This window comes from Zalophus californianus, chromosome 1 (assembly GCF_009762305.2).
Source record: "Zalophus californianus isolate mZalCal1 chromosome 1, mZalCal1.pri.v2, whole genome shotgun sequence".
Taxonomy (NCBI): Eukaryota; Metazoa; Chordata; class Mammalia; order Carnivora; family Otariidae; genus Zalophus; species Zalophus californianus.
Genome location: NC_045595.1, coordinates 201,604,802 through 201,628,517, shown reverse-complemented (window position 1 = coordinate 201,628,517; position 23,716 = coordinate 201,604,802). Strand labels below are relative to the sequence as shown.

General features: G+C 38.5%; 3 protein-coding genes across 3 annotated transcripts; 2 read left to right on the top strand and 1 right to left on the bottom strand.

The window, feature by feature from the left end:
• Positions 1–1,510: 1,510 nt before the first annotated feature.
• On the top strand, positions 1,511–4,739 carry LOC113915834 (keratin-associated protein 6-2-like). Its single transcript, XM_027581773.2, has 2 exons — positions 1,511–1,713; positions 4,382–4,739. Exons 1-2 carry the CDS (start codon positions 1,511–1,513, stop codon positions 4,737–4,739), a joined length of 561 nt encoding a protein of 186 aa, XP_027437574.2.
• Positions 4,740–12,223: 7,484 nt separating this feature from the next.
• LOC113915835 (keratin-associated protein 21-1-like) lies at positions 12,224–17,673 on the top strand. Its single transcript, XM_035722485.1, has 3 exons — positions 12,224–12,291; positions 17,208–17,287; positions 17,417–17,673. Exons 1-3 carry the CDS (start codon positions 12,224–12,226, stop codon positions 17,671–17,673), a joined length of 405 nt encoding a protein of 134 aa, XP_035578378.1.
• Positions 17,674–22,075: 4,402 nt separating this feature from the next.
• Positions 22,076–23,716, bottom strand: LOC113917918 (dnaJ homolog subfamily A member 2-like). The gene has a single exon (XM_035723694.1). The coding sequence runs from the start codon at positions 23,714–23,716 to the stop codon at positions 22,580–22,582; it is 1,137 nt and encodes a 378-aa protein (XP_035579587.1). The 3' UTR covers positions 22,076–22,579.

The window sequence follows — 23,716 nt, the reverse complement described above, 5'->3', positions numbered from 1 at the left end:
AATTTTTAAGATTTTGTCATATGGAGATTTGAAGTTTTGGTTCTAAGTTCAGTTTATTATAATTATTAGAAAAAAATGTATTATTTATTATACTCACCAAATCATTTTTTTAAAATTTTTTGAATCAATCTGAATCCCATTATCTAGTTATATATTTTTGAAATTTGACTAATAAATATATATCCTCCTTAATTTCAACAGTTTGCTTTTACAAATTATTTTGAGAAGCTTTGTTTTTATGTAAATAGGGTCAAAACCCTCTTCAACTCTTCATTTGGAAAAATTTAAAAACATTACATTATTCTATTTTCACATTTTAATATTACATAGATATCAGTGTCTTACAGATGGTACATCTATATAAAACTCAGTAACATGGGGCGCCTGGGTGTCTCAGTCCGTTAAGCATCTGCCTTTGGCTCAGGTCATGATTTGGGGTCCTGGGATGAGCCCTACATCAGGCTCCCTGCTCAGTGGGGAGCCTGCTTCTCCCTCTCTTACTGCCCCTCCCACCCACTTGTGCTCTCTCTCTGTCTCTCAAATAAATAAAATCTTTAAAAACAGCAACAACAATTCAGTAACATGACAATAGAAACAATCTCAAATAATCTTCACAAAATACTCTCTTCCCAAAACAGCAGTGTGCCTGGCATTCTTTACACACTGAGTATTGAATGAATGAAAACCTAAATGAACATATGAAATGGACTTCATAATCAAAATGATCTCACATAAAGAGATTTGCTAAAGACAGCCAGGTTCTCAGGGCTGGTACAGCACTCCCTATGTCCAATTCCAGGCTGGACCTGAATTCTAGATGAATGACATCAGGCACCTGAGAAGCTTTCTTGTGAAGCTACCAGAAAGCAGACGCCTGGAAAACTCATAGAAGCACCACTTAAAATATGGGTGTGTTTCCTCTGTGTTCTAGGGATACAAGGGCAGACAGCCAGCTCCATGCAGCTCTCAGAATTCAGGTGTGTTTTGAACTATTTGGCCTGTGAATTAAAGAGAAGCCAAATTTATTGAGGAGGAAGCAATCAGCTGTGTCGCCTGGAAGCTCAGCTTTAAATAGTATGGGAAATATGTAGAAGGACAAAAAAAAAAGAGAGAGAAGAAAAAAAACAAATGGAGGAAAATAGCATCACTCCCTTGGGAGAGTAACTACACACACATTTTTATCTTATAATCATCTGTGTGCAAAAACGACAGTGAAAATAAATAAATGTGAAAGCATATCATCTTTGCAAAAAAGATTAAATTTATTGAAAGAAGTACTTAGAGATCAAGGAGAAACTTCTGTTGCATTTTAAAAGATATTCTTTATGATCTTGCACAATGGAACCAGAGAAAGATGATATCTGTACTTCTTTCATGATAGCCTAGATTTAGATTTTTGCTATTTTGCAAAGATGGGATGGGATAAACAAGACCAGCAGCAGAATCCATGTTTCATGGGAGGACAAATCTGGTGGGTCCAGTCGTTCTAGAATTTTCCAGTAGACTCCATATGACCAATATCTTCCATAGCAAGAAGGGCGGCAGCAGCCATACCTGTAGCCACCATACCCGTGATACCTACAGTGCTGTAACCACGGCCAAGCGCACCATAGCCTTAGCCCCCACAGCCGTTGCTGTGCTAGGTCATGGTGTCAGGGAGGATGGTGCAGAAGAAGATACTTCCCTGAGTTTGAATATCACTATCTTCATAAGGTCTGTTATATATCCTTTGTAGCAGGTATGGGAAGTCACAGGCAATGTAGTCCTTATTACAAATGATTTTGCATTAACTATGAACCACGCCAACAGCAAAACTCTCATAGATCTCTTATTTCATTAAGCATAGCGAGGCCTCCATAGCCACAACGACTTTGCTGCTGTGTCAAGATTTTCACAGTCAGATCATGTATATTGAATGACAGCTCTCTGACTTGGTTTCTCATGGGGGGGCTCAAATTTAAATTCCATAATGAAATTCTATGAAATCCCAGAAACTATGCAAACTGCAATTGATTGCAATTGTTTTGCGTGTATTAATAACCTCAAATTCATCTGCCCATTGCGGTTGAAAAAGTTACTCTTGTTTAGCTTTGGAAAAATAGAAGTGTTAGGGGGTGAATTTTATTTAAAGTACGAGATATGTAATATTGCCCAATATTTCTTTTAAAGATAAAACAATTCATTTTATTTTAAATACATAATTCAGGTAACATTTTATTTTATTTTATTGGAGAGAGAGAGAGAGAGAGAGAGAGCATGAGGGGGGTGAGGAGCAGAGGGAGAGGGAGAAGCAGACTCCCCACCCAACAGGGAGCCCACTGTGGGGCTCGATCCCAGGACCCGAAGATCATGACCTGAGCCGAAGGCAGACTCTTAACCAACTGAGCCATCCAGGCACCCCTCAGGTAACATTTTTTAATAAAAAAACTTTTTAAGGGTACAAATATGCTTTATTTTCATATTTTACCAAATTCTATCTCGAGTCACCATTTCCACTAGATGGTAGAACATTTATTCTTGTCCCTTCCAGGTAAATAACAAAGTTCAATGACATTCTAGTCTGCAGAATGAAAGCTCAACTGAATTAAAGCTTTCACCACTCCTTCTCCTGAGGTGGACTCCAATGTGCAGACGGATGCTATTGATTGGAAGGGAGTACCTTCATCTGTCCCTGCGCTGACACGTGTGGCTGCATAGTGCATATTGCCATTTCCCATTAACTAAAAATCTCCTCTGGTCAATGCATTACTTGCCATTCAGTGCATGGCTCTACAGCCAGAACAATTTTTCATTGTGCTTGGGAAAATAATGAGTCTGCACTCAAATCCGTCTGAGTAGGCACCAATTGTTATATTCTCTACCTGCTTGTGTTATGTTTGTTGGGTCACTCACAGGACTTGCTCCTTCTCGGGAAAATTAGAGTGTGCTTTTCTCTACTTTTAGATGCACAACCATAAGGTAAATTTTCTCTTTCCTTCAGCTGCAGTGACCCAGGACCCCTAAATGAGGACTTAACCATGTCTGAGTTCTCCTGTTCAACTCATCCACTCTCCACTAAAGCTTATATCCAGGGGAACAGGGGATGAAATAAATAATAATAATAATAGCAAAGATTATTCTACTACTTACTATGTGCCAGACATTGTTGTAAGTGCTTGACACACACTAGCTAATGTGACCTTCGAAATTGTCTTGTGGGGTAGGTGTTATTATTCCTAACTCATTTGCAGACAGAGCAACCGAAGCACACTGTTATAGTGGTCACAAAGCTACAAGTGATAGAAGTAAGATTTGAACCCAGAGAGCCGATTTCAGAAATTTTATTCATATCTATTATGGTCTATTGACTCTCATGAAGTCATCTTACTAAGAATATAAGATTAGAGGGCTGTTTCACTTGATCGTTGAGTTAAGTTCTGAGCTGTATTGCATTGAAAAAACAAAACAAAACAAAACTGGCCATTAGTAATATGTTTGTCATAGTCCAAGATACTTTACCAAGACTTCATTGTTTGTTGGTGAAAATCTATTAGTGCCATGAAAGATACCCTTGCCAGTGTTATTATTTTAAATAAAGAAATGCCTATATATTAATCTTAGAGCCAAAGCAGAAATATTACAAATATGTCAAATTTTAAAGAAAACTTTTTCATGAAAATGCAATTTCATAAAGGAAATAAAATCTCATTTCTATTTTCTGGCTATAGATTCAGGACATAAATTTGAAACCATGAAAAAATTGATGGTTTAAAAATAGAGTCATAAAAGAAAATATTAATGTAAGTGAGAAAAAAAAGCAAAGTTTTCTCAGGCCTGGTGTTCCAGAATTTCAAACTACTGGCTTTTTGTAAATAGACTCATGAAATTGAGTGATACCTTTTGGCTTTTCCTAGTAAGCCACTTCTCATGGGAAAATAAGGAAAATCTCTAAAGGAAAAAAACGAGTTTGGAACAGAAAAGAAGAGATGGAGAATCTCAATTTAAGGCAGATTATTATGACCTGTTGAATGCCAGCCAAAAGAAGACTGGTTGTTTGGTTGTTTTGAGGTTAGACTGTCTACTACAAATGCTATTTCTTGTCATAAAGACTGGTTACAAATTGCTAACTTGAAGATCTTGTAAAAGTAGGGTTTTGAAGCTGGGACAACTGATTCTTATTAATGACTCACAAATGATTCAATGTGGCTAAACAATAGCAAATGCCATTGCCCCCAAAGCCATACCCGAAAACCAGGAGTCAACAAGTGACTCACAGAGGTCTTGCAAATTAACCAATGGGATGACTTGTGTGATGGATCCCACTCACATGGAGGGTATATAAAAGGTCTCTGCAGGGGAGTTGTCCACACTGAAGTGACACTCCTCTCCGTCTCTACCCAAGCAAAACCTCAACAACCAACACCATGTGTGGCAGCTACTACAGAGGCTGCGGCTACGGAGGCTGCGGCTACGGAGGCTGCGGTTACGGGGGCTGCGGCTACGGGGGCTGCGGCTACGGGGGCTGCGGCTACGGGGGCTGCGGCTACGGAGGCTGCGGCTACGGAGGCTGCGGCTACGGAGGCTGCGGTTACGGAGGCTGCGGCTACGGGGGACTGGGCTGTGGCTCTGGCTGTGGCTACGGCTGTGGCTCTGGCTGTGGCTACGGCTGTGGCTACGGCTGTGGCTACGGATATCGCTCCCGCTCTCTCTGTGGCTCTGGATGCGGCTCTGGCTACGGCTCTGGCTTTGGCTGCTACTAATTGAGGTCGCCCTGGGAGACTCTCACCCTCCACACCTGGACGTGGGATTCACCAGTTCTGAGCCCCACACGTTCTGAGCCTTTCCCTTGGGTGATGATATCCTGTATGATGAAAGTCTAGCAGGGTCTGTTGTTGCCTACAACCTAACCTACAGATTCCCTGAATCAACGCAGGAAGTGGGAGATGGTGAAATTCACCTGTGACCCCCACAGTTCTGCTTTCATCAGGATGATGGTGTCAGAGCAACCGCCTCGATGATATTCATGCTGGAGCTTGTTTCTGTGTTGACCTAATAAACTTGTTCAATCCCAACAGCAGCCCTGGTTTTGTGTCAGTCATTTGATGCCTAGGATTAACTTTTGTTTGTTTGTTTCTGTTTTCAAGAAAGCTAACCATTACTGTATTTGGGAGATATTTTTCTCTTATTACTTTAGGTCAGTTGTCTGGGAAAAGTAATTTTTTTCTTGTAAACTTCAGTTTCCTTCTCCTCTGATACTGAGGGAATAATGTCTTATGCTAGGTAACTGTTAACACTAAATCAACTATTACTTATATGTTAGGTTAAGCATTGCCTGACAAATAATACATGATAAGAAAAGAACTAATTTCCCAAACTTTCATATCCATGTTCCTTAAAATAAATGAACTTTGTTGCTATATCCTTTTCTTCTTTTTTTTTTTAAGATTTTATTTATTTATTTGAGAGAGAGCAGGAGAGAGAGAGAGAAAGAAAGCATGAGCAGGGGGGAAGGGTAGAGGAAGAGGGAGAAGCAGGCTCCCACTGAGCAAGAAGCCCCATGCAGGACTTGATCTTGATCTTAGGACCCTGGGATCATGATCTGAGCTGAAGGCAGACGCTTAACCAACTGAGCCACCCAGGCGCCCCTATCCTTCTCTTCTTTTAATCTTCTACTTTAAAGATATCATTTTAAAAAAGGTATACATTTTTTAAAGGTATGCATTTTAAAGGTATGAAAGACATAACCCAAGGAGTAGTTTAATAGTCTTTTACATCCCAAGCTGGTAATAAATCATAAAACTGTTTGGCATGCATGGTGGGCCATAATATTTAGTTAGATAACTCTATTTCAGCTACAGTCTGAGAAGTTTCAGGGTCTCATGAGATTCCAATTCAAGATGTTGGATGGGGCTGTGGTCACTCCTAAGGCTTAGCTCGGGAAGGATTCACTTCCAGACTCATGTTTTGTGGGCCGATCTCAGTTCATTGTATTTGTAGGAATGAAAGGTTCATTTCTTTGCTGGTTTTTGGCCAGAGGCCCTTGCCAGCTCTCTGCTGGAAGTCACCCTCAGCTGCAAATGGTTGCCCACAGTTCTTGGCTAAGTAAATTTCCAACATGGTTGCTTGTTTTCTCAGAGCCAGCAAGGAAAAAGAAAGACTCCAGTAAGATGAATGCTATGATCTTATGTGACAAAATCACACACAACCATTTATATTAGACATATTTCATTGGTTACAAAGCAAGTCACAGGTCTTCCTCACACTCATAGGGAGGGGTCCCACAAGAGCATTTGCATTAAGAGGCAGGAATCGAGGGGGCATGTGGAGAGTCTGCCCACCACAGACTCAATGTTATTCATCTTTCATCATAAGAATTAGCAAATTGTCCTTCGTTTTCAGTGCTCTTCAACAACTTAGGTAATATTAGCACCATCTCGTCCTCTAATTTGGTAGAATTCTGAGAGATCATCTGGATTTTGGCTTTTGGATGAACTATTTTGTTAATAATTTTCTTTATTACTTCCAAGGAAATTGGACTATTTTTGATTTCTAAATCTAATGGTATCCATTTTAGTAATACATATTTTCCTAGGGAATTATCTATTTCCTATAGGTTTTCAAATTTATATGCATAGAGATCTGAAAAGTTGTCTCATATGATGTTTAAAATTTCTTCTATATTAATGTTCCCTCTGGTATTTATTTTTAATATGGTTTCTGTCTCTTTTTTTTCTTCATCAAGTTAGACGTTCTGTTAATTCTTTCATTTGGTTCATTATTTAAATAACCTTTTTTTTCTGATTCTCTGCCTCATTAATTTTTGCTTTACTATTTATTATTTCTCTCTTTGTGCTTTCTTCGTTTTTTCTTAAAGTTTCCTTTGTGTTATAAAATATAATTATGAAATATTAATTTATTTCCTTTCATTTTTACTGATGAAAGTGTTCATGCTATGAATTTTTCTCTAAAAACTGCTTTAAATGTTTCTCATAGATGTTGTTATGGGCCATTTTCATTATTATTAATTATTTTAAAATCTGTAATTTCATTTGTATGACCTTTCTCACCCAAGAACTTTTTAATGGAAGGCTTTTTATTTTCCAAGTTAAAGGGTGTTTTGTTTTTGTTTTTTTTCACTGTTTGATTTTATTTTTAAAGGGCTTTCTGTTCTTTGTTTTTGTTAGCATTTATTAGTTTTTTTTAAACGATTTTATTTATTTATTTGACAGAGAGAGACACAGTGAGAGAGGGAACATGAGCAGGGGGAGTGGGAGAGGGAGAAGCAGGCTCCCTGCGGAGCAGGGAGCCCGATGTGGGGCTGGATCCCAGGACCCCGGGATCACGACCTGAGCCAAAGGCAGACGCTTAACGACTGAGCCACCCAGGTGTCTTGACTGATGTGTTTCAAAACTCAATACACTTTAATAAATTTAAAAAATGACATTTGAATGGTTTGTAGTTTTTCTAGTGATTACTTGGGTATCTTTGTATCTATAACAATTTTAATGTGGTAAGTTCTCTTTTTTGGTTCAACCTTTTATTATGTGATATACTAGTTGTATTCATATTCTTAACTTCCATTGTTGTCTACACAGCAGCAGCTTAACTGATTTTTCTCTCTCCCTGTCCTGCTACTGCCTTGTCTTTTAGTTGGTTTATTACTACTTTGTCATCACGACATATTTATATATTATTAATCTGCAAATCTAATCCCTGTGTTTGGGTTATATATTACACTAAATATATATCACAGCATGCACACACATATATAGTCACCTATATGTATATACATAAACATATCCATATGCCTCCAATATTTTGCTGCTCAGTATAACCTTTTGGGTGCAGAATTTCCTAATTTTTTCTATGCTGAAAACTGTTGTTCTAATACATTGTTACATGAAAGACAGCTTCATTAGATATAAAGTCTTAATGCTTGCTTTTATCAGTTAGTCTTTAAATGCTCTCTCTTCTGTCTTCGAATGTAACTTTTTGAAAATTCTGATTACCAGCCTAATTCTTTATCCTTTGTAAATTATTTGATTGCCTAAAAGCCTTGAGTAAGCCTTCTTTAAGACTGAAATATATTCATAGCATATATCTTATAATTAATAATTTTAAATTAATATTCTGTTACCATTAGGACCTGTCAATGAGTATTTTTAGATCAAACAAAATACAATAAACACCAAAATGCATCATAATTAAATATTTGAAAAGTAAAGGCAAAGAAAAAAGTCTTGAAAATAGAGAGACACAACAGATATCTAAGAATAACAGCAATTTGAATGACAGTTGCTTTGTCATCTGAATGGAGTAATAGAAAAAAGTATAGTAGTTTTCAAATGGTGAAAGATAAGAACTGTCATCCATGTATTTTATATCTTGGAAAACTATCTTTCAAGAACGAAGGTGAAATAAAAACATCCTTAGAAGGAAAAAAATAATTTGTCATTAGCAAACTGACATTTAAAGTTTGACTTGAAAAAGTTCTCTGAACAGAAAAGAAATGCTAAAGGAAGGGATCTTGAAACATCAAGAAGGCACAATGAAATAAAACAAGAATATGAGGACCTATAATAGACTAAACTCTTCCTCATGAGTTTTAGAAATCATATTTGGTGGTTGAAATAAAAATTATAACACTATAATCAAGGCAATAATATTAAAAGTAGACATGATAAGGGGATCTAAATAAAAGTAAATGCCCAACACTTTACTTGTGGCCATAAGTATTGATACCAGTACACTGTTATAAGTTGCATATTAATATTATAATACCCAGAGGAAGCATTATAAAAACTATGCAAATATATGCACTCAAAAAAACCATAAATAAAGATGCTCAAATGTTCAAAAAACATAGAAAGGCAAGAAAAATAAACAGAGTAACAAGAACTAGAAGAAACAAATAGAAAACAATAATAAAATGACAGACTTAAATGCTAGCATATCTGTAATTACATTGAATGTGCATGGTCTAAATACATCAGCCAAAAGAGACAGACATTGGAAAAGTGGATTAAAAAATCCAACATGACCTATCTCTATTCCGTTTACAAGAAACTCACTTCAAATTCATTAACATAGGTAGGCTGCAAGTAAGAGGATGGAAAAAGTTATGTCATGCAATCGTTAATAAACTAAAGCAGGAGGTGGTCCTTTTAACAGCAGATAAAATAGACCTCAGACCAAAGAAAATTACTAGAGACAAAGAGACATATTACATATGGTATAAGGATTAATCCACCAGGAAAAATAACAATTCTAAGTGTGCACCAAACAATAGAGTTTCAAAATATATGAATAAAAAGTGATAGAATTGAGAATAGAAATAGAGAAATTTACAATTACACTTGGGTATTTTCAACTCCCCTTCTGAGAAACTGATAGAAGTAGTATGCAGAGAATAACCTGGAGACAGATGACCTGAGCAACACAATCAGCCAAAAGAATTTTCATATGTAGAATTCTTCACCCAGCAATGAGACTATATATATTTTCAATGAAATTATATATATATTTTGAGGCCAGTCTTTAAGGTTTGCCCTGCATCCAGGAGGGCTCATCTTAGTTGTCTTTCCCCCTGGTTCTCTCTGATAAAACCAGCTAGCTTATGGGTTCGCTTACTGCTGTCACAGAACAACAAAATTCCTCTTAACTGCTTATGCTCAAAATTTCTGTTGTTTTCAAGCATACCCTTAAGCTTGAATTTCCCACACACTATTCTAAATAAACTAGTTCATTTGAGGAAAGGTTCAGAGCGCTCTGTTTTTTTGGCTTGCTTCTTGCTTTTTGCAAAATATCTGAGCAACTACTCCAGAACTGGGGATAGGAACAGTTGCTTACTTCTTCTCTCATAAAGACACATCTGCATTACTAGCAATCACTGGGCTTGGGCAGTAGCCTCTAGTTTTTTAGGCTTGATGCACTTGTGATGAAACCTCCTTCCTATGAGTAGCCTGGAGTGTTAGAAAGAAAGATAGGGCCTCAAGATTGTTAGCTTGTTGGGTGATGGATAGAGCTTGGCACTACAAGTGGGAACTGGGTAGATGAAGGGAAACACATACCTCTTGGCCATGTTCACTTGGAATTTAGCCACTGCAACATAGAACAAGAGAGCATGAATATACTAATGGCCTGCCCAAAAAGGAGAGATAATGTAGCCTTTAACAAGGGGAGGGAGTACTGTTTTTGTGGCTTCCTCTGCCCAGAGCTGAGCTTCTGCCACGTTAATTTGGGGGAGGGAGGACGGAAGGAACAGATTGTGATTTAAGTAGATCAAGACTCTCACTAAACCTAGATTGAGTTGATTGTCTTGAATGAATGTTTCTTCATTTGTTTTGTGTCTTTAGGGCAATCTCCAAAGACTTGAATTTTTTCAAGTATGTAATATATCTGAAGAAGGCCTGATATTGATGGCCACTTTTTTAAGTATGGTGGGATTGAGTCAAAAGTCATAGCTTCTTCTTCTTTTTTTTTTTTTTTTTAAGATTTTATTTATTTGTTTGACACAGAGAGAGACAGCGAGAGACGGAACACAAGCAAGGGGGAGTGGGAAAGGGAGAAGCAGGCTTCCCGCCAAGCAGGGAGCCCGATGCTGGGCTTGATCCCAGGACCCTGAGATCATGACCTGAGCCGAAGGCAGTCGCTTAACCAACAGAGACACCCAGGCACCCCAAAAGTCACAGCTTCTATATGGCTTCCACTCTGAACTTTTGACCACTGTAACACAGGGCCCTCTGCTAACCTGCCTTTTAAGACTCCTGTCCACTATGGCAGGACCAAAGCCAAGCTTATTAGAAAAGGGACTTACCTCAGTGTCTCTCCTTCCAGTTTCACTGCCTGTCAATGTTTGGAAATGTCAGGGTGGCACAGCACTGTGTTGCTTTTTTCCATTTGATGGAGGCTAAACAGACAACCTTATATTATTCCTTCCTTTGGATGCCTTCAGGAAACATGCATTTTGTAGCTGGTTAGGAGTTTAGCCAGCTTCGTGCTTTAATAGCCATTCAGAATGTAATTTTGTATGGATCTTAAAGTAGTTGTAGAAGCCCTTAATTCTAACATTAGTTACTAAAAGTTTAGAAGATAACGTTGCCTTATATCATTATTGATGTCATCAACACTTACTAAGTGCAATGAATAAAGAGATGTTATTATGAACATCTTTGCTGAACACGAACCAAGCTAGAAGGATCAAGGTTACTCTTTCCAGCCTAGAGTTTGGATTAGACTTGTGTTTGGGAATTTGGTCTACCTTAGTCACTGCTTTGTTATGAATGATAAAAGGTTGTGGGCTTGAAGGCAGGCAAATATCCACCTCTGTGAAAAATTTAGTGAAGCAGACTTAAATTTGGTCATCTCTCTGTGCCAACATGGGAATCACAAGCAGAATAGCTACCCGTGCTGCCACCATATACGGATTGAGTTCGAGGATGTATTTTGTCAGTGAGTGAAAAGAAACAGCCATAATACATGATTTAGCGGAAAACAGTAGCAGCTGCCTAGAGTCACAAATTGAACTGCTGAGTATCAAGAAAGAATGAAATTGGATGAAGTGTTAAGAAAGGGGGGGGGGGGACTGGTTTTTACCAATGATTTTAGTCAAACACTGGCTATACTGAGATGAGGCTTTGATAAGATCAAGGTATATTATAGTAGCTTTTGGATCTGCTCATGAAAACACATTTGCAAAAGTGCTGGTTGAATATAGCTTTCAGTCAGGCCTAACACATCCATATCATCAACTGTAGATTGCCAAAGGGTGAGTAAACTCTTTCTCTGTCTTTCACACATACACAGATACATACACATACAGCAACAAACATTATGTGTGTGTGTGTGTGTGTGTGTGTGTGTATACATATATATGCTGTGCATTTGCAAAATAAGATTACTTTCAATGAAAAATGAATTTGGACATTTTCCCAAATAGAAATGGTTAAGGTGGCTTATATTTAATCATGTACTAGTAACACAACACCAAGGCTTTTGTTTCAAATTGTTGGAAACTCCAGATAATTGATTAAAGAAGTTCTGATGTGGTGTTGTAGGCTAAGGTTTGGTTGTCATTGTTTGAACAGCCCATAATATCATTATTATAAATAATGGAGAAGATACACCTAGTGCCTCACAGGATAATGATCTCAAGAGATCAACAGTCTAGAATTTCCAGGAAGAATCTAGAAGACCAGACTCTTCCAGAGCAGCATGGATGGTAAGAGGCATATCCATAGCCATCATGGCCACATCCCAGGCCTCCATGGCCATACCTCAGGCTACCATAGTAGTTGCTGTAGAAGCTCATGTGTGAGGAGAAGGCTTGGAAAAGAAGAGTCAGTTTCTAGAGTTTAAAGTTTATAATCTACACAGGACCTTATAAATCAACTGAGTGGTATCTGGGGCAAACCAGAGGCACTGTTGGATTCATGTTTCAAACTAACTGGTATTAAAACCATCTCCAGAATTTCTCATAACTAATATATCCAAGACAACTTTGCTGTGTCAGGAGGCCTGTAATGAAATCATGTGCTTTTGATGAGAGGTTCTTTTACTCTGGTGACTTATTTATTCCAGATTCCAAATTTAGACTATGTTACTGCTACCATCACATCATATAACCCATGCAGATTCTACCTGTTGAAAATCCTAGTTTTATTTAATAATATCCTTCTTATACCTGCATATTTGCTGCCTTGGGAACAAAAGGGTAGTTTCAAAGGGAAAGAGAAGGAGGGAAAGATTGTGGGAGAGAAGACATGGTGCCAGGATTCACGTGTAAACACTGAATGACTAAGTGTTTTATCATTTTTTGTGGGGCCATGTTATTAGCTTTTGTTTATACTTCACATATACATGTATCTATAATCTTATACATGACCCCAAACCATGGCGGAGACCTTGAAGTTTGACCCCATTAACCCTGAATATATAGAAAAGGAAGGACTTATTTTACTAGAAATTTGAGTTTTAATGGTTTCCAGAAACTCTCAAATGATTTATTGATGTCATGCACCACTGGATATGTTGCACTGAAAAAGACACATCTCTTCTGGTATTCTTTCTCAAAATGTACAACCTCAATCTAGGTGTGATAAAACTTCAGACAAACCCAAACTGGGAAATAGTCTACAAAACACCCAACTCTTTCAAATTGTCTAGGCCATGAAGGCCATGGAAAGACAGAGGAACGGTCACTAATTAAACACACTAAAAAGGTCCTACAACTAAATGCAATGTGAATTGGATTATGGAACAAAAAAAGACATGAATGGAAAAAAATGAAATAAAATCTATAGTTTAGTTAAGAGTATCACATAAAGTTAATTTCTTCAAAAAACTTGATAAATATACTATGGTTATGAAAGACATTAACATTAGGGAACATTGAGTGTTGGGTATATAAGAATTTTCTGTCCTATTTTGGAACTTTCTCTAGGTCTAAAGTTATTCCAAAATATGACATTTAAAGGAAATATAAAAATAATCTTTCATTTTATTGATTTGATCATTTACTAATTCACTTACCAAACTTTTTTGAGAACCAATTACATACTAGGCACTACTTTTTTATTTGAAGATTTATTTATTTATTAGAGAGAGAGAGAAAACACATGGGGGGGGGAAGGTGAAGAGGGAGAAGGAGAGTGAGAATCTCAAGCAGGCTCCATGCCTAGTGTGGTGCCCTCTGAGGGGCTTGATCCCAGGAGCCTGAGATCATGACCTGAGCAGAAATCAAGAGTTGGATGATTACCCAACTGAGCCACCCAGGTGCCCCAATACCAGGCACTATTATGAGCACTGGGATGGAGCAATGGGCAGGACAGACAAGGACACTATTGTGATGGAGCTTATATTCTAGATTAAGCAGGGGCAGGAAATTCAAGACAGACAAAGACTGAGTGAATTAGATAACTTCTTACAGTGATGAGTCTGTGTAAATAATAAATCAAGATGAGCTAAGGGAAACTTAAAGGGTTACTGGTGAAGGATTACTTCAGACTGAGTGGTCAGAGACAGCCTCACTGAGAGAACCAAGAGAGAAGGATAAGCCCTTCTCGATTATTACTTCAAGAGCTCAAAGGCAGAGCCTTTAAGGTGGAAACAAATAAGCCCATCTGAAGAGCTGAGAAGCCACTGTGATCTATATATTTAATGGAGAGGAACAGGGTTACCTGATGAGCTCGTAGATGTAGTCAAGGCTGTGACATGCAGGGTCGTGTCATCTGTGTTTTCTAAGATTTGGGTTGCCAGATGTAGCAAACAAATATTGAAATTCAAATTTAATCGCATGTCTGGTACCCTAACCATCCTAATGTGGGCAGACATTGAAGGACTACGGTCAGGGAGGGTCATGATCTGATCTGTGCCATGCATGCTTTGAGGCCTAGAAGAAAAAAATGAAGAAGTCTGGGTAGTATAAGGAATCATCAACTTAATTTTGTCTTGTTAAGTTTCTACTGACAATTAATCTATGAAGATATATATATATATATACACACATTTATATATATTAAGATTGGAAATATATGAAATATTATATATATAAAATATGAATACAGTAAGATTGGAAATATAAATGAGACTGGAGAAAAGAATGTATCCAAAGTGACCCATCTAACAAGAGTTTAGGTGGAGACTAGAGACCACACGTGGGGCAAACAGCTAGCGAGGCATTCTCACGTTTGAGGGAAAAATCTGAGGAGAAAAGAGAAGGACACTTAGAAGGAGCAGCTGCTGTGGTTGGAATTCAACCAAGTGTGCATGGCAGGATGAAGGTAAAGTGTGGAGAACCTTTCAGGAATGAAGAGAGAAGTTGGTGAATCTGAACGCTGCTGAGAGGCTGAGTAAAATACTTGACCTCTAGATTTGGCAGGACTGAGGTCCTGATGATCTCTGTAAGAGGGGTCTCAGGAGAGTAGTCGAGATGAAAGATCAAAACACAGGAACAGAGAGATAAAGGTTCTTAGAATGCTGCCGTGGAAATACACTTGTGAAGTTCTGTTATGAAGCAGAATACAGAAATGGGGATTACTCTGAAGAGTGTGAAGAGTGAAAGAAAGCTTGTTTAATTTTTGATTATGGAATATATTTGAGAATTGAATATATTTAGAACAGCATACCCACCAGAAAAGATAGGAAAAAAAAAAAAAAAAAGAAAAGAATGGCATGCAGTGTGAAGCTCTCATTGCTATGATCAAAGAGAACAACTTAATTCTTCAGAAGAAACACATTAACTTTAGGAATTAATTCCTAAAATTAAGAATCTAGGGAGAAAAAAACCCTAGCAAATGTTATTAGAGACATCATTTGCACAAAATGCAATGCGTTCGATATTCTTTTAAATAAAGTACAAAAAACCCCAGGTTAATTATAGTTTTTTAAATTAACTGAAGCAATTCAGGTCTACCAAATTTAGGCAATGATCTAAGAACTTAAATATCCTTGAGGAAGAATAAAAATCATGCTATTTTACCAGTGTTTGCTAAAAACTTATTGCCCACTAGACTCTGAACTGTGAGAATTGAGTCTATTGCGATTTTCTCTATGGGAAATTTGAATATGATTTGGTGAGGATGTCCTCCACGTGTCCTCCAACTCCATCTCAATCCAGCAGATAGTGGCTAAAATTTTGCAATAGTGTGGTGCTTTACAAAAATGCACCTACCAAGAAACACACATGGAAAGCACATTCAAAGACATATGATCACTGAGTAGATGAGTATGTTGATGTGATCATTTGTATGAAAACTTTTTTTGTTTCATTAAGATTCTATTTTCTTTTGACTCATTTGAAATAGTTACCATGTAAGATGAATTGCATTATTTGAAAAACCTGTGTCCTTATTCTGATGATCTCCAGAGAGAGTTGATTAAAATGCCGTGGGTGTCTTGAGCCATCTTCCCTGTGATATAAACCAGCACCAATTCCATTCTATAAACCCAGCCTAAGGTTCCCTGAAAGAATACATAAAATGATATTTTGCCTAAGATCTATAATTAAATATCAGAAATCAGTGTGGCTGTATAGAAAATGCTGTCTTCCCACATGCATTTTCTTAAAGACACAGAAGTATATATTTAAACTATAACATAAAACTACCTCTGCTTTTCTTTGGCTACTCTATGGGGTGAGCTATCACACTGGTTTGCGTGAAGATAGTTATAATTCAAGGGTTAGGCAAGAGAGCTTAGCATGTGAGGTTACAAAGAATACCGATTGGACATTTGGAGAAAGAAACAGTTTTCTAATTTATTGTTAACAAAAATATGTCATGCTAAGCTTATTGGATAGTTACTTCAAATATAGACTAATTGCCACATATACAGTTAGGACAAGAAAAGAAATATAAAAATGGGATTGCACAGAATAACTTGTATTTTCTTGTCTTTCATAGAAGTTGGACATAAATGAGAATAAAACTCATTGGTATAAACAGGAAAGTAGAAGATGCTTTGTTCAGACCTGTTTCCCTTGATTTTTAATGAGTTAAATTATTATCAACATCATGAGCATGTAAGATACATTATGCTTTCAATATTTCAATATAGAAAAAGACATTAAATCCCTGAAGAAATTATTTGGATCAAGAGAAGAAAAACTCATGAATAAAAAGAAATGTTAAGACGAGCCATGAGAGATGATTCACTCTGAAAAACAAACTGAGGGTTCTAGAGGGGAGGGTGGGTGGGGGGATGGGTTAGCCTGGTGATGGGTATTAAAGAGGGCACGTACTGAATGGAGCACTGGGTGTTATGCACAAACAATGAATCATGGAACACTACATCAAAAACTAATGATGTAATGTATGGTGATTAACACAACAATAAAATTTTAAAAAAATGTTATTCTCTGTGAAAAGCTATACAATAATATAATTATTTGGGGGCCAAGATCCAAACAAATGCATTCTTTTTTTGAAATAAATGATGATCACAGGATGTTAAAATGAAGGTCTAATTTGGGGCAGGACTGTGTAGAGTGCATGAGTATCGCCCCTCATTCAAGCCCTAAACTGGATAAAAAGTCCAAACAAAGCAAATCACCTTAATACCTCTGAAGCTTTATCTTATGGTTGAGAAACAAACTAATGCAATTAATCATAAAATTAGCCAATGACATGACACGTGTGCTGGGTGACACCCACATTGAGAGCATATAAAAGGCCTCTGTAGGGAGAAATGTCCACACCACACTGAAGTGACACTTCTCTCCTCCAACCAAGCAAAACTTCAACAACCAGCACCATGTGTGGCAGCTACTATGGAGGCTGCGGCTACGGAGGCTGCGGCTACGGAGGCTGCGGCTACCGAGGCTGCGGCTACGGAGGCTGCGGCTACGGAGGCTGCGGCTACCGAGGCTGCGGCTACGGAGGCTGCGGCTACGGAGGCTGCGGCTACCGAGGCTGCGGCTACGGAGGCTGCGGCTACCGAGGCTGCGGCTACGGAGGCTGCGGCTACGGAGGCTGCGGCTACGGAGGCTGCGGCTACCGAGGCTGCGGCTACGGAGGCTGCGGCTACCGAGGCTGCGGCTACGGGGGCTGCGGCTACGGGGGCCTGGGCTGTGGCTCTGGCTGTGGCTACGGCTGTGGCTGTGGCTGTGGCTACGGCTGTGGCTACGGATATCGCTCCCGCTCTCTCTGTGGCTCTGGATGCGGCTCTGGCTACGGCTCTGGCTTTGGCTGCTACTAATTGAGGTCGCCCTGGGAGACTCTCACCCTCCACACCTGGACGTGGGATTCACCAGTTCTGAGCCCCACGCGTTCTGAGCCACATGGTTGAGGGCTGATTATTCTACATCACAGGTGTTTGACATGACTTTTTCTGAAGACTTGAACTCTGGTGCTCTTTGTCTGAACTGCAAGTCCTTACTTTCTTGGTTATAACTTGTGAAAAGTAGAAGAATGTGAAAATTATCCTGTGAGCTCCTGCCAGCTGTCTCATCTGGATGATGTTGTCATAGATCCTGCCTTTTGATTTTCATACAGATTATTTTTCTCCATTTTTCTAATAAACTTCTTCAATCTGGCATAACAATCTCAGTTCTATTTTCATTTAATATTAACAGCTATGTTTTGAGCTTTTTAAACATTATTTGTACTAAAGGAAACAATCGCCTTCTTTAGGGGATATCTTCTTTTCATATTTCTAATTCTGTTGCTCTACCAAGTCCTTGATTTGTGACATCAAAAAAATACCAATCTTTGCAGCTGTCAGTTTTCTACTCTGGTTAAGCTGTAATAATGTGTGATGTTGGGTTATTGTTAAGGTAAATGGGATAGTATTTGCCAATTTAGTTAAGAATTGCCTGGAAACACTATATATTCCAAGTGCTTTTGCATCAGAATCTTCATCTATTGAAATTCCTTATAAGATATGACTGTTGGAAGGAAAAATAAAATAAGGGAAAAACAGGGAGGGAGGCAAACCATAAGACACGCTTAACTATAGGGAACAAACTGAGGGTTGCTGGAGGGGAGGTGGGTGGGGGATGGGCTAAATGGGTGATGGGCCTTAAGGAGGGCACTCTGGTGATGAGCCCTGGGTGTTATATATAAATGATGAATCTCTAGATTCTACTCCTGAAGCTAATACTATACTATATGTTAACTAATTTGAATCTAAATAAAATCTTTTTTTTTAAGATTTTATTTATTTGCTTGAAAGAGAGAGAGAGCATGAGGGAGAGGGAGAGGGAGAAGCAGACTCCCTGCCGAGCAGGGAGCCTGATGCAGGACTCAATCCCAGGACCCTGAGATCATGACCTGAACCAAACACATACACTTAACCAAATGAGCCACCCAGGCATCCCTTAAATAAAATCTTGAATGAAAAACACCAAGATATGAGTGTTGACACACAATTCTGGTTTTCTCATCTTTGGTTTGGGCATATTTAAGCAAGAAGTGTTTCTTATGCTTGTTCAGCTCAAGAGGTAGAGTCGTTCAAATCCACCCCAGCCTGTTTCAACCTAACAAGTCTTGCTATGGTTTAAGAAATTATTTTTAAAAGATGACACCATCTTTAAAACCCATTGTGTGTTTATGTTTAAAGCTGCTTTGTGGCATCCTCCATACTTGTTTGTCCCGAGTCATTTCTTCCCTGTCAGGTGTATGGTTTCACAGTTGTTGTTGCAGTTGCTTACCTTTTCCACTAGTGTGTGTGTGTGTGCGTGCGTGTGTGTGTGTGTGTGTGTGTGTGTGTGACTCATATGACAAGACCCTATATGTCTTGTCAATTATCTTTTCTTGAAATGTGATTTCTCGATCTTGGACATGAATGAGTTGAAGTGTTGTATTTAAGGTAATGGATAGGCCCCAATTCATGGGGCAGGTTGTCAGGTTCAAGTTTGAAATTGTTGCCCTCACAAGAAGGATTAAGATCCCTGGAAATATCAAACCCCAAAAGAGAGCATATTTTCCTCCACGTATACCTGTATGAGCTCTTATCTTTCCTATTTATTTTTGAAGCTTAGAATTTTTGTTTAATATTAAGTAGAAATTAGTTGATCTATGCTTACACATCTAAAGAAATAGTAAATTTTACAACTATTTTGGCTTGTTTGGTAACTCATAACAGTTGGACACAAGTGATGTGTTAGATGTAGCATCACAAGCCAAGACTTTTTTTGTTTGTTTGAAGGTTTTATTTATTTATTCATGAGAGATAGAATGAGAGGGAGAGAGAAAGAGAGAGAGAGAGAGAGAGAGGTAGAGCGAGAAGCAGGCTCCCCATGGAGTAGGGAGCCCGATGTAGAACTTGATTCCAGGACCCTGGGATCATGACCTGAACTGAAGGCAGACACTTAACCGACTGAGCCAACCAAGTGCCCACAAGCCAAGACTCTTTTTGGTTATGATTTTCCATAATTTTCCCCCAACATACACTTTAATGTCACCTAGAATTGATTAACATTCTTAGCAGCTTTACTATATTGAAACTGATGTTAAATGCTACTATTATCATCCCCAAATAAATATCCTTTTTTTTTAAGATTTATTTATTCATTTGACAGAGAGAGACACAACAAGAGAGGGAACACAAGCAGGAGGAGTGGGAGAGGGAGAAACAGGCTTCCTGTGGAGCAGGGAGCCCGATGCGGGGCTTGATCCCAGGACTCTGGGATCATGACCTGAGCCGAAGGCAGACGCTTAATGACTGAGCCACCCAGGCACTGCAATAAATATCCATTTTTGTACTCACATTGGATGGTCCACTTCTTTAAAGTCTTCAAATTATGAATATCTCCAGTTGCAATTGAAATACATGGGCATCTTTTACACTTTACACTGTTCCTTATTTGTGTCTCTCTTTTTTACAGTGACAAACCTCTACCTCAGCATCATTGTGTTCACCCTATCCAACAGTATACACAAAATACTTCCTAAATTACCACCCTAAAACATAAAACATAGGTCTGCCTCTTACTGGCTCGTGATTTTTGACAAATTATGGACCCTCTTGGAAACTGGTGTTCTTATAAAAATGTTAGGTATAATGATAGAACCAGTCTTCCTGGATTGCTCTGAGAATGTTAGTATCTAGTAAATGTAACTTTTTACTATTTCCTGCATGGTTTATTTTCTGATTCTTTGCATATAAAAGAGTCATTTTCTATCAAATTTGTTCTAGGCTGCTTATGTAATTCATATTCCAAAGCTCTGGGTAATAATATATATTTATAATCTAAATAATAATAAGTAGCATTTTTTAGCTGTTTATCATAGGACAATCACTTGCCAAGTCCTTTATGCACATTATCCTACATAAGCCCCAGAACAACTCTATGATGTGTTAAAATTGCCCTGTTTTACAGCTGAATAAAAAAGGAATGAGTTAATTTTCTCACTGGCAATTTTAATGTGGCAAAGAGATGTCTCATAATTACCGGTTTGTTGTCTCTGTGCATGTGAATATAAAACGTTGTTGGTTTTTCCTGCCTGGATAATTGCAACGACTTTTTCCCCCCCACTAAATGCAAAAGAATCTCCTGGGATAAGTTTAGTTACTAGTACCACTTATTATTGACTAACATGAAATTAATGTATTAATGACCAAGTTTATTTTTAACTCTTTTTCCCCAGTAAAAAGTCTTCCATTACTTTCTTCCTTCATCCTTTTTTCTCCACCTGCCACTTTAATTATGAAATTCCAACTCTCCTTCGCTAGATTATCTAGAATCTTTGAAGTACATGATTTTCTCTACTTGGCATAATTGTTGTCTTTTTATGCTTTTGCTCCAAATTTTATCTATCTATCTATTTATTTATTTATTTATTTGAGAGAGAGAGAGAGAGAGAAAGAGAGAGAAAGAGAGATAGAGAGCACGAGAGGGAAGAGGGTCAGAGGGAGAAGCAGACTCCCCGCTGAGCGGGGAGCCTGAAGCGGGACTCGATCCCGGGACTCCAGGATCATGAGCTGAGACGAAGGCAGTTGCTTAACTGACTGAGCCACCCAGGAGCCCCTGCTTTTGCTCCAAATTTTAGGAAAGCCTGTCAGTCCTTTCCCCCATCTCAGCTTATGTTAAATTTTCTATCTTCAGTAAAGGCCGTACATTTCCCATGACAAATATATATTTCTCCTGTTTAGATTTTGCTATTTGCTTGTAACAGTGTTATCCATTCCATGTCTCTCAAACATTATGAATTTTAGAATTAAAAAAAAATCTGTTAAAGGGCTCTCCCTTCTTTTGCAATGGTGCTATTTGGACAGGTGGGCCTATTCTGAATCCTTAGATCAATTCTTTGATTTTTGATAGCATGTTCTTTTCAAACTCTTTTATCCTTTAAAAGAATAATCTACATACCCAGTACTTAGGCTTAGTACTTGTTCCATCAGAATTTATGTGTGTTCATATGCAAATCTTTCATACACAGACAACTGTAGAGAAAAATGTTTAGGTTTTTAATTTCATTTAGCCTATTTAGCAATATCTATTATTCTTTTTTAAAAAGATTTATTTTATTTTATTTTATTTTATTTATTTATTTATTTTTATACCAACTGCTTTTTATTATCACGTTTCAGAAACCTTTCGCAAGATGGTAAAAAAAAGGGGGGGAGGACTTTACAACCACAGCTAATTTTTTTTCCCCATTGTTCCCAGTCAGCTCCAAACCCATTGTGTGCAAAGCCCATTTTTCCATGCATCTAAATGATAGATAGAGGCTATGAAATTCTTTATTCTATTTGTAGCAGCTTACGCAGATGCAGCCAAACACAAAGCTTCAGGACAAATTGTACACAAACTTTACAATGTGGGATTTGGATTTAAAATGTGAAACATAAAATCTACACAAAACTGATAAAAATCAAGCGCAGATACCAGGACTGAAACTTATAACCCATGTGTGAAAGGGAGTCTTGTTTCCTTTCAAGTGCTTTATTCTGCTACAGAACAGTCAAAATGAAGATGTAAAGCTTTGTGGTTAGTTTAAATTATACACTCTGTAGATGCTATACCAATTTTAAAAGTTACACATAGACCAACAGATGTCCATCAGTTCATCTGGACTGACCAGACACTCCAGCTGGATCGCTGAAAGCAAACCGGGCAAACGTGGAAAGAAAATCCACCTGTGCAATCTGTCTGCAGAGTTTACTGATGGGCACATTGTACTCCTGGCCCATGATGGCTGCTGCTTTCTTCATCAGAGCTATTGTTATAGGCTTCATGCCTCTGACCACCTCCCGAGCCCCGAGTGCTATCAAATTCTTGAAGCTCTACCTCCTCTGTGTCTCCAATTATGTTTGGAACTTCTGGTCTAGATGGCAGAAGATCTTCTAGCTCAGAAAGCTTGTCTGGGCTGATCCAGTTGTTTTCAGGAAACTGCACATCAAACTTTATGTAGAGATCACCTTTTTCAAAGGGATTACGATACTGTGGCATTCCTTCCCCTCGAACTACACGGACACATCCTGATTCAATTACTTTTCCGGGGGGGTATTTCACCACAATCTGACGTCCATCAAGGTGCTTAAATGTGAACTGAAATCCACATAGAGCTTCCCCTCCTGGGGCCTGATCTGCTTCCCCAGTGAATGTAATTCTCTGTCCATGTTTCATGCCTTTGTCTACGTGGACTTCAAGAATCTTGACTTCTTTAATCACCTTCTTCCCCTCACATTTTTTATGGCGGTCCTTTTCATTAATTACCTCTCCTTCTCCATTACAGTCAGAACACACAGACTGCATCTGTTGTACCATTCCTGGAGCCAGCTGTCTGATCATGATGCGTACGCCTCGACCCCGACAAGCACTACACTTCTGAACAGCTCCAGACTTTCCACCTTGGCCGCTGCATGCACTACAGAGTACATTCTTGCTAAGTTGTAGTTTGGTTGTCTTGCCATTATACAGATCTTCTAAAGACACTTTAAGTGGATGCATCATGTCTTCTCTTCTTCTGCCATTTCGATTTCTACTCTGATTGCCCATGAAGCCGAACAATCCCCCACCAAAAATGTGAGAGAAAATATCATCCATGCCACCACCTCCACCGCTACCTTCCCGAAGACCTTGTTCTCCATATCTGTCATACAATTCACGCTTCTCAGGATTTGACAGTACTTCATATGCAAAACTGATTTCTTTGAATTTTTCACCAGCATTTGGATTCTTATCAGGATGGTATTCCTTGGCTAACTTTCTGTATGCCTTCTTCAGCTCGTTCTCACTGGCGCCGGGCGGGACGCCCAGGAAGTCGTATAGCTTGGTGTCGGCCACGTTTGCCAT

Coding starts and splice junctions, on each gene's coding strand:
- LOC113915834 (XM_027581773.2), top strand. CDS start 1,511: ATGACCAATATCTTCCATAGCAAGAAGGGCGGCAGCAGCCATACCTGT. Junction 1,714..4,381: donor AATATCACTATCTTCATAAG/GTCTGTTATATA, acceptor TCTCTACCCAAG/CAAAACCTCAACAACCAACA.
- LOC113917918 (XM_035723694.1), bottom strand. CDS start 23,716: ATGGCAAACGTGGCCGACACCAAGCTATACGACTTCCTGGGCGTCCCG.
- LOC113915835 (XM_035722485.1), top strand. CDS start 12,224: ATGGCCACATCCCAGGCCTCCATGGCCATACCTCAGGCTACCATAGTA. Junction 12,292..17,207: donor GTTGCTGTAGAAGCTCATGT/GTGAGGAGAAGG, acceptor CCTCCAACCAAG/CAAAACTTCAACAACCAGCA. Junction 17,288..17,416: donor CTGCGGCTACGGAGGCTGCG/GCTACCGAGGCT, acceptor GCGGCTACCGAG/GCTGCGGCTACGGAGGCTGC.